Source organism: Acinonyx jubatus, chromosome E3 (assembly GCF_027475565.1).
Source record: "Acinonyx jubatus isolate Ajub_Pintada_27869175 chromosome E3, VMU_Ajub_asm_v1.0, whole genome shotgun sequence".
Classification (NCBI taxonomy): Eukaryota; Metazoa; Chordata; class Mammalia; order Carnivora; family Felidae; genus Acinonyx; species Acinonyx jubatus.
In genome coordinates this window covers 31,968,687-31,979,538 of record NC_069398.1, presented here as the reverse complement: position 1 = coordinate 31,979,538, position 10,852 = coordinate 31,968,687, and the positions used below count along the sequence as shown (strand labels likewise).

General features: G+C 41.3%; 1 protein-coding gene across 3 annotated transcripts in view; it reads right to left on the bottom strand.

Annotated features, from left to right (window-relative positions):
* RNF216 (ring finger protein 216) overlaps window positions 1-10,852 on the bottom strand; it is a 139,149-nt gene that overhangs the window by 105,594 nt on the left and 22,703 nt on the right. For 2 of the 3 annotated variants that reach the window (XM_027042297.2, XM_015082722.3), the window contains exons 4-5: window positions 6,494-7,351; window positions 5,267-5,343 (exon numbers count right to left, since the gene is read on the bottom strand). In XM_027042297.2, the coding sequence (XP_026898098.1) occupies window positions 5,267-5,343; window positions 6,494-7,351 (935 nt within the window). The remainder of the gene's footprint in view (window positions 1-5,266; window positions 5,344-6,493; window positions 7,352-10,852) is intronic. The other variant, XM_027042298.2, reaches the window with a different exon arrangement.

Here is a 10,852-nt window from a genome sequence, read left to right as displayed (position 1 = left end):
TGCTGGGGAACCGAGCAATGGAGAGGCATGCTTCTTCTGCAACCCCGAGGGCTATCGGCCCGATTGCAAAGCCCCCTCCTCAGCCTCCTCAAGGACCTGGTCAGCACTGGTCGGCATCCCTCCACATCTTCTTCTTCACCATCACTTCAGGAACCCCATGTGCTTACCATATCCAAGCTCTCTTGGTGATCACCATGCCCAGTCTACTGGAACATAGTGCCAGAGGCCCAGAGAGGGAAAATCCTCTTCCTGCACCACAGCTGTAGCAAGGAGAGGCACCCCAGGTCAAGAACTCTGAGCACGTCTCTCTTTGAAACCACAGTCGCTAACGGCGATTCTCTTTTCTGGTATGAAGTGATGAGCATTACGGGCTATACAGATCTTGGCAGGCTGACCTGAGGATTAGCCATCACCAAGAATCACTCAGTATCTACGGGGAAAGGCCTCAAGGTCTAAACTCTGTCCACGTGCACATCTGGACATACTAGAACCCAGAAGTGGAACAGCTCCTCCATTTCAAACATGCCTGTTCGTAATGTTTTGGTAAGTGTGGCTACTACAACCCAACAAACTGCCAGGTATCAGGAATTTGGGGAAAGATAAAAAGGTCACACAGTGAAGAAGCTTCTTTGATAGACTAGTTATCCACGAGTGAAGCCAATGGTCTCCAAGTGGGATGCATGAAAGATGATCTGCTAGGGTACTGGAAGAAACTACTACAACTCCTGTTTTTTAAAGTCTCACCCTTAAAAACGTTTTCTATTTTTACGTATTTTCTAAAGTGTGAAATACAGAATTACAGTATAGGACACAGAGGTAGAATGGGAAGTATACTTTCTGGAAAACAAAACAAAAAACCTCCCAACCATAATTTAGGGGGCTCTTCTCTGACCCATTCACCTTGTATTTTTTATTATTATTTTTAAATGCTTATTTATTTTTGAGAGAGAAAGAGACAGATTGCGAGCAGGGGAGGGGCAGAGAGAGAGACACACAGAATCTGAAGCAGGCTCCAGGCTCTGAGCTGTCAGCACAGAGCCCAACGTGGGGCTCGAAATCACAAGCCGAGAGATCATGACCTGAGCTGAAGTCACTTAACTAACTGTGCCCACCCAGGCACCTCTCATTTTGTATTTTAACATCTTCAGATCACATACTGAAATGCTGCAAGATACGGAATTCCACAAGGCAGAACTCAAGAGGTTCTCATTGTTACATGTTTATGTTCCAATCTTTTTTGATAATTTTAAAAAAAGTTTTACTTATTTTTTCAGACAGAGCATGAGCGGGGGAGGAGCAGAGAGAGAGGGAGATACAGAATCCTAAGCAGGCTCCAGGCTCTGAGCTGTCAGCCTGGAGCCTGACGCGGGGCTTGAACCAACAGACTGTGAGATCATGACCTGAGCCGAAGTCGGATGCTCAACTGACTGAGCCACCCAGGCGTCCCAAAAATTTCAGAAATAAAAAATTCCTGCTTGAAAATACCAGTAGCCTAGAGGATGGTGAAGAAGGCTAAATCTGGTGAGGAATGGAGCATGGGAGGCATGTAGAAGCAGGTTCAAAGGTGCATTATTTGTGAAAATCAAAAAGTGGAAACAACTCAACCGTCTATCAAAAGGAGAGGGAAGGCGTGCCTGGGTGGCTTAGTCAGTTGAACGTCCGACTTCAGCTCAGGTCATGAGCTCATGGCTTGGGAGTTCGAGCCCCGCATCGGGCTCTGTGCTGACAGTGCAGAGTCTGGAGCCTGCTTCAGATTCTCTGTCTCTCTCTGCCCCTCCCCTGCTCGCGTACACTCTCTCTCTCTCTCTCAAATATAAACATTTTAAAAAAAGTAGAAGGAAAAATTACAGTATTTTGATACAAATAGATACCACATGGCAATGAAAATGAATGAATTATACTTACACAGGGCACAGAAGAACCCCAGAAACAGAATGCTGAGTGAAAGAAGGCAGTCACAAAAGAATAGAGACAATATGAAATCTTCACAAAATCTTCAGTGTTCACAGATGGTGGCAACATTCACATTTTTGAGGACTTCTGGGTGGTAGTTACATGCATGCTTGATTTGTGATAAATTAAGCAGCTATCTTTACTTTGTCCATTTTTCCGTATCAGTATTGCAGTCCACAAAAAAAAAGGTTTGAAAAATGCTGAATATTAAAAAAACTTGCAAAGTACATCAAATTATAGTTAGGAGTTCCCAGGAGTCCAAACCTAAGCGAAAGTAAAACCCCAGAGAAGTGAGCTAAACACAGAGGCAAGACCGTCCAGAGTGCACTCATCGATCCTAACAGACTCGAGGCCTTAGTTCCCAGGACGCACAAGGTTAAGAGACAAAGCTCACAAAGCACAAGGAAAAGCAAGCCTGAACACTGACGATGAATGGATGGAGAGGAAAACCAAACGCCCTGTGAGAACTGGTGAAGACCACCCAGTCCTAACCCAGGACTAAATGCTGACTCTCTGGATGATCCTGCAGACAGCCCTGCAGACAACAATCTGAAATATAAAGTGGTACTAGACCAACACCACCCCTGGGCACATGAGGAAAGACACAGCAAATCCTCCCCTGAAGGAAGAGTTTCTATCAAGACCTCAAAAAATGAGCTCACAATCAAAATTTACAAGAAACACAAGGAAACAGGACACCAAGAGAGCCGGCAGAAACAACAGAATGAGATTCATAAGAACTTGACATCAGAATGATCACACTCGGAACACAAGCTACGTTTATTCGCTGTGTTTGAAGAACTAAATGAATTAAAAATACAAGTAAAAAATAACACTAGAAAAATGTTAAGGAGAATTATAAGGATGCCAGAATGAAAAAAATATAGGAACCGGAACCAGAAACATAGTGGATGAGTGTAAAGGCAGATTACACGCCATTAAAAAGACACTTAGTGAGCTGGAAGACATCCCTGAAGAAATCATCCAGAGTGTATCAATCACAGAGACAAAGAGATGGTGTTAAGAGCCACAGAGCACGGGGGAGAGCGTTAAAGCAGAGGGGAGAAAGAGAACAGGATCTGAACAGACAATGGCTACCAAATTTCCAGAACCAAGGAACATCATCCAATCATCCATCTGTGGCCTACAACAGTCTGCATTCTAGCTGTACTGCCTCAATGCATGAAGCACAAAGTAACTATCAAACATTTCTTACTTCATTCAATCAATAGTTTTCATTAATAGTAACATTGGTACAATTTTACCTTATTTTATGTATACTGTAGGACAAAGAAAATATATTAATGTTATTAGAAATTAACGTTTTAGTGGAAGAACACATAAATGTAAAATTTAGAAAGACCAAGAAAAAAAACCTTAAAATGTTAAATCTGGATGGGAAATTATGAATATAAGTCCATGATTTAAAAAGCCTTGTCTGTCCCCTGAAATAGCCTACAAGTGATGACATGGTAGTGGCAATGAGGAGCAGGTCTAGTCCTCAGATATTAGTTTATAGGATCAACCCTTACTCTGTGGAACCTAGGTTTCTTGGAGAAACGACAAGATTCCAGGTTTAGGACAGACAAGTTCAAGGTAAGCAAAGGCAACTCAGTATTTTAGAAAGTAAGGACGCCGGCTCAGACTAATAAGGACCACGCCAAAAAGACACAGATGTATCTTAAGAGGCTCCTACTGGTCAAACTTAGGATAATTCTGTATCAAACACAAAAAGGTTGTAACTGACTGTAAAACACCACTTCTGTAAAACCTTTAACTCCATAGTAACTCTAAAAAAGAGCAAGAAGAAGTAAAGGGGCAAGATGTTCCTTAAGCACATAACAATCCATGTGGCAGATGTTATCGATGCTCACCGTACAGTCTTTTAACCTATGTTAAAAAATACTAGGGGGAAAAAGTCAATGTCATTAAAAAAAGTAAGTGGCGGGGCGCCTGGGTGGCTCAGTCGGTTAAGCGGCCGACTTCGGCTCAGGTCACGATCTTGCGGTCCGTGATTCGAGCCCCGCGTTGGGCTCTGTGCTGACAGCTCAGAGCCTGGAGCCTGTTTCCGATTCTGTGTCTCCCCCTCTCTGACCCTCCCCTGTTCATGCTCTGTCTCTCGGTCTCAAAAATAAATAAACGTTAAAAAAAAAATTTTTTTTTAAAGTAAGTGGGGGACTATTCTAGATTAAACAGCTAAAGAGATAAATACACGATGAAAACCTTGACTCAATCCTGGTTTAAAAACTGGTCACAGCGCTGCCGCTGGGCAGAGGGCAATAGGGTGGCCACTGGCACCAATAGTGTCTTTGTACAAATTAGGAATAAGCATCTCCTCTAGGCTGCTGACCTGGGAAACGGGGCTCTTCCCTCTCGGCCATGGCAGGGAACAGCTCCCAGCTGCACCCTTGCCTGAGTGAGTACCACGGTAGAAGCTATAATCTCTGAGGATGGAGGTTTTGGTATACTCCCCCTTCTGTGTTAATTAGCTGAAAATTTTATTAGTTTCAATATTCTACTGTTCTTAATTAACTTGTAACTGTTTTACCTCCGCACGCTGTAAGGAGGGGAAAGAGTGTGAAAGGAAAGAGACTTACTTTTCATTTTGTATTCTTTGGGACACTGCTATTTTTATTTATTTAAAAAAATTTTTATTCTTCCCCCTCCAACCAGACCATTTATATTTTTACAAAATCACAGTTCACATTTTTATGATAAAGGGACTAAAGAAACACTTCTATGCATTTTCCCAAATAGAGAAAGTGGTTGCAGAACACTGGTACAACCACAGGGAAGAAAATGTCTTTTAACAACCTGACCAAAATACAACCTCGACCAAAATGAGTTATCAATGCTCAGAATTAATGAAACACCTTCATTCCACAGCCACGCAGGATTCAGTAAAACCCAGAAAACAGTCTGTATGTGACAAAAATGAGAAGTCTTCAAATAGGATTATTAAAAATGACAAAATGCTAAGTGAAATAAGCCAGTCACAAAAAGACAAATACTGTGTTATGCTCCTAATATCAAGTCCCTAGGGTAGTCAAATTCAGAGAGACAGAAAGTAGAAGTGTAGGTCCCAGGGCCTGGGGGGCGGAGGAGCGGTGGGAATAAGAAGTTCATGTTAAAGGGGACAGACTGTCAGCTTGGGAAAATGAAAATGTCTGGAGATGGTGTTGATGGTTGTGCAAAAATGTGAAGAAACTTAATGCCAATGGTCTATATACCTAAAAAATGGTAAAAATGATAGGTTTTCATATGATGTGTATTTTACCACAATAAGAAAAAAAAGGCATGGTAGTGTACTTACACATTCAAATCATAATAATTCTTCAAATGAATTATCTCCTCAACATACCCATTTGCAACATCTGGAAATCTTGCTTCCTAAAAAGGAATAAAGACATTATTTGTATTTTATCCACTACAACGGTTTCAAATTGCAATAACAGCCAGAGGGCAAAAAGTAAAATGACTGAAGATGACAAAAGGGCTGTAAAGCAGGTCTGTGCCCCGACTTCTCTGTCTACGGAGACTGTGGACTCTAGAGAGGCCCCTAGCAATTATCTGGTCCTCTGCCACTTTGCATATCCATTCTTCACTCTTTCAAAAAACACTGAACATCTCAGCCCTGGCAAAGGCAATCCAAAGGGGAGTAAAGCACTACCCCTTAAGGTGCACGTGAGCTAGTGTGCCGGATGAAAACACCTGGGGGAAGGAGGGTTAAGGGCTTGTTCAAAGGCAAACAGCAGCTGAGCCAGAACACACAGCCCTGCATTACGTTCTACATCAAGGATATCCAACAGAACTCCATTCAATGATGGAAACGTTCTATTCTGTGCTTGCCACCATGGGAGCTATTCAGCCCCACGTGGCTATCATGCACACCAAATGTGACTAGTACCACTGGAAATGGAATTTCAGGTTCTATTTGTTAAGACATTTAATTTTTTTCTTCAACGTTTATTTATTTTTGAGACAGAGACCGAGCATGAACGGGAGAGGGTCAGAGAGAGAGGGAGACACAGAATCTGAAACAGGCTCCAGGCTCTGAGCTGTCAGCACAGAGCCTGACGCGGGGCTCGAACTCACGGACCGCGAGATCACGACCTGAGCTGAAGTCGGATGCTTAACCGACTGAGCCACCCAGGAGCCCCTATTTGTTAAGACGTTTAAACTTAAACAGCCACACGAGGCTACCACGTTAGACAGTGCACCTCTAGCCTGTTTTATGGGTCCGAATTAGAGTTAACTGAAAGCCTTTTTAAAACCAGGGGGATTGCTCTTATGACAGCACCACGGTACCCATGATCTGCTGCTAAAATCCCATAGGGCTTGTTGGGGGGGGTTAAGGATAGATTAAGGGATCCTAATTTAATTTCTGTATCATCAGAGTTTCTCTTCTTCTGTTCTATATATCTAGCTGTATATCCCTTAAGAAAATGAAGCCCCCCGACCCAACACAATGATTTTGAAGTAAAAGAAAATGCAGCTCATTTAGGGTCTATAATTATTTACTTAATAAAATAAAACTTACTGTTTCTTTCACTAAAAGTGCAACGAGTTCTTGATCTACCTCAGTAGCTTCATGCCCCCAAAGGTTTTCCAAATTGGGCTCCTGAGATCCTTGTAGTGGAAAGGCTGGCCCGGGCTCCTCATCATCTATTGCTAACTGCTGGTCTTCAAGCTCTCCTAGAGGATGGCCAGGCTGCGGAGAGGAGGGGCCCGGAATCCCATCCTGCTGGGGTTCTGGTCTTGGAAAAGCCGGCCTTGGAAAAGCCAGCCCTGGGGGCTCACGTTGATACAACAATGGGCCTGGTTCTGCTTCGGGCTGCTGCCGCTCCTGAGGAACCACCTGGTTTGTTATCTCCCGGGGCTGCTGGTTTAGGGACTGGAAGTAACGATGGTCTAACCAGCAGCCTTCTTCGATGACCTGATCATCCAGGATACCAGGTGATTCTCCAAAGTTTGATAAAAGCTCTGTTTCTGAATCAGATGACTGGTTCTGAGAGTCCAAAGGATCACCTTCTGGTAAAAGAAGGCCACGTTCTTCCAAGATAACGATTTTCTGCTCTGATCTGGGGTTGACAATGTCATTTGCTACTTGGTTATGACTTGGTCCAGGTTTGGGTTCTCTTTCTGTTTGGCCACTTGGCTTAATGAATTCAGAAACTCCAGGAGGCCCAAGATCCAGAAATTCACCGTAGTCATCTTCAGAATCATCCTGTGCCCCAGAATCAAACAATGAGCTGTTACACACTGAAAAATAGCCGTTCTTATCTGATTCAAAGGCTGCTCTAGACTTTTTAGGCCTTTCTTCTCCCAATCTTTTGAGATCTTGCCACTGGGCAGCTGGTTTGATGAGATTGGGTCGTGATGTCTGAGGTTTATTTGTCTAAAAAAAATTAAATTTTAATAATAATAATTCAATTTCTTTCCTATGTCTTTGTCTCCTTGTGTACTTATGTTGAGCTTCTGAGACAGGACAGGAAAGAAACAAAACCCCAAACACCCTAACCCACAAAACCTATTTTTCCCAATAGTGATCTTAACACTGAAATTTGATCACATTATAGTAATTCTAAGAATCAAAGTAGCCATTCATAGATTGGAACCTGAGTTATAGTTTGAATTATAATCTCACCTGAAACCACTAAAAAGTAACTATGAAGTAGAGGAAGTAATGAAGGAATGACAACACAGTAGGAGTGTTCAATAAACATGAAAAGAATCTAAACTTCATTAGTTACTACCAAAATATAAATTAAAAAAGATCCCCCCCCATAAGACTGGCAAACTTTTTAGTTAGATAATATCAAGTACTGATAATTAGTTAGATAATATCAAGTACTCTCGTGCTATTATGGTGAATTTAGGACAGCAATTTGGCATTATTTATTAAATTAAAAAATGTATATAGCCTTAGCAGCTTTAAGTGTAACCTTTTCCCATCTATCCCATGAACCCTTATGTATCTACAGGGGACATATAAAAAGCTTTCACTGCCACATTGCTTGTAACATAAAAAGAAAAAAAAAACAACCAGACATTCTAAAGTTTATGCCCAAGAAATTAAATCAACTATTATCTATTCTACAAAATATTCTCCCAACTCCCCTCCCCCAAAAGAGGTAGCTCTCTATGTACTGAAATGAAAAGCTCACCAAGAAATGTCATTAAGTGAAAAAAGTTGTAAAACAACACAAACACAGAATGATTATTTTAAAAAATCAAAACACAAGACATAAACATAACCACTTCTAAAAGCATATATGTGTAACACACACACTAACACACACACACACACACACTCTCAAAGAAAATGATCTGGAAGAAAACATGTCAAACTGATAACAGCAATTCCTCAGGGAAATCTCTGGAGAGGAAGGGGCTGCTGAAAACAGACTTTAGCTTATCTGGATTGTTTGAATTTCACGTGTTACTTGTAAATGTAAAAAATTGAAACGGATGTCTATTTTAAGGTAGCAGAATACAGATGCCTTTGACCCTTCTCTTCTCGAAATCACCCTGTCCCAGGGAGGAGAATGAGACACAACTGAAAATGTCTGATGAAACCAGCAGACATCTGTAATCCCCAATCATAACATATATGAGGAGGAGCAGAAAAATGCAGTGAGGGAAGCACAACCACAGATTTCAGGCAAAGCAGAGAAAGCATCAGAAAGGCAGAGATTTTTCCCAAAAAGGTGGTGTGCCCTGGAAGGGCAAAACCAATATCTTGTTTGGAACAAAGGGCACCTCTACCCCATTCGGCAGCGAGGAGTTTCTGAGGAGGTTGGACTGTACAAGGACAAACACCTCTGTTGAAAGGTAGGATATCAAAGAGACAGGATGGACAGAACTTTGAAATGGGCGTCTCTGGAATCAGCAATCTCTGTCAGGTGGTAAAAAGTGAAGGCTAAATAAACCTACGTGCATGTGCACAAACACCCCCCTGCCTACACACACACACACACACACCCTCTGTTTTAAGAGGGAGAGCTCTTGCCAGCCAAGAACAGTGCCTGAGCCCCTTCCCAACACAATTGCCTACAAAGAGCTGGTTCTGGAAAACTTCAGCTTCATTCAAAATTGAGTAACAAAAATCAACTAGAAACTATATAAAGATACCCAACTTGAAAAAAAAAGAAATGGCAGATGAAGAACATAATTAGAAAATTAGTACTACATGGGTGCCTGGGTGGCTCAGTTGGTTAAGTGTCTGACTTTGGCCTGGGTCATGATCTCACGGTTAGTGAGTTCAAGCCCCTGCATCAGGCTCGCTGCTGTCAGCACAGAGCCCACTTTGGATCCTCTTGTCTCCCTCTCTCTGCCCCCGCACGCTCTCCCTCTCTCTCTCTCGAAAATAAACATTTAAAAAATAAAATAGTCAAAGAGAAAACAGTAAATTGAATGAGAAGTCAGAAGAAAACAGCCTAAATAAGGCACAGATACAAAATGATTGAAAATTAGGTAAGAAAACAGTAGAAATAAAGAATATAGCAGAAAAAAAGGTTTTACCATCTATGTAAGTGAGTTCTGAAAGAAGAGAGACATAAGCAGTATTTGAAAACAAAATACAAATAGCCAAGGACAGTGCTTGATTTGTTTTAAAGATCTCAGCAGGATGAATTAAAAAACCCCAAACAAGAGAAACCTAACAACAGCACCGCAAGACTTCAGAAATCAAATACAAGATAAATTCTTAAAAGCAGCAGCACATATTGCCTTCCAAAGATAAAGACTGACTTTTCAACATAAAAATGAAAGCCAGAAAACAATGGAATAATATTATTCCATTGTTTTCTGGCTTTCATCTTTCTAGTGTTAAAGGCAAGTAACTGCCACAAAGAATTTTATATTCAATGAAAATATCAGATTTACTGTAAAGGAAATCCTAAGGACTGTTCTTGAGATAGAAGAATAATCTGTTTGTAAGGCCAGAGATGCAGAAAGGAATGAAGAGCAACAAGAAAGGTAAATATTTGGAGAAGATGAAGTGAATGCCGATTGTATAAAATCAAGAACGCATTGTGTAGGGTTTTAAAAATGTATACACAATTAAAGTATATTTAAAAAACAATATGTAAGTCGGGAGATGAGTAAGTAGAATTCAAGTGTTCTAAAGTCTTTACATTATCTAGGAAGACTTTAAAGCACTAATCTATATTAGCGCTGAGGCCTCTACCTGCCCTTAAAATAGATCATATGTTAGACGTGACACCAAAACAATTGACAAAAGAATAAGCTGAATTTCATCAAAGTTTAAAACTGTTATAAAAGCTTCAAAGGAAAAAAAAAAAAGCTTCAAAGGACACTATCAAATAATAAAAAGACAATTCATAGAATGAGAGAAAATCAGGTATTTGATAAGGGTACAGTACCCAGAATATATAAAAATTCAATAATATAAAGATAACCCTTTTTAAAAATGGGCACGGGGTGGGGGGTGGCGGCACCTGGGTGGCTCAGTCAGTTAAGCGTCGGACTTGGGCTCAGGTCACGATCTCACAGTTGGTGGGTTCAAGCCTGACACTGGGGACTGTGCTGACAGCTCGAAGCCTGGTGCCTCCTTCAGATTCTGTGTCTCCTTCTCTCTCTGTCCCTCCCCTGCTTGTGCTCTTCCTCTCTCAAAAATAAATAAACATTAAAAAAATGGGCACAGGATCTGCATAAGCATTTCTCCACAGTAGATAAACAAATGGCCAATAAGCACATCAAAAGAGGCTAAATATCATTAGCCCCAGGGAAATGCAAGTCAAAAGTATGAGATACCACGTCATGTCGACAAGGATGGCTATAATGAAAAAGATCTATACTATACTAACAATTGTCTGAGAGAACATGGAGAAACTGGGAACTGTCATACGCTGCCAGAGGAATGTACAACAGAGCA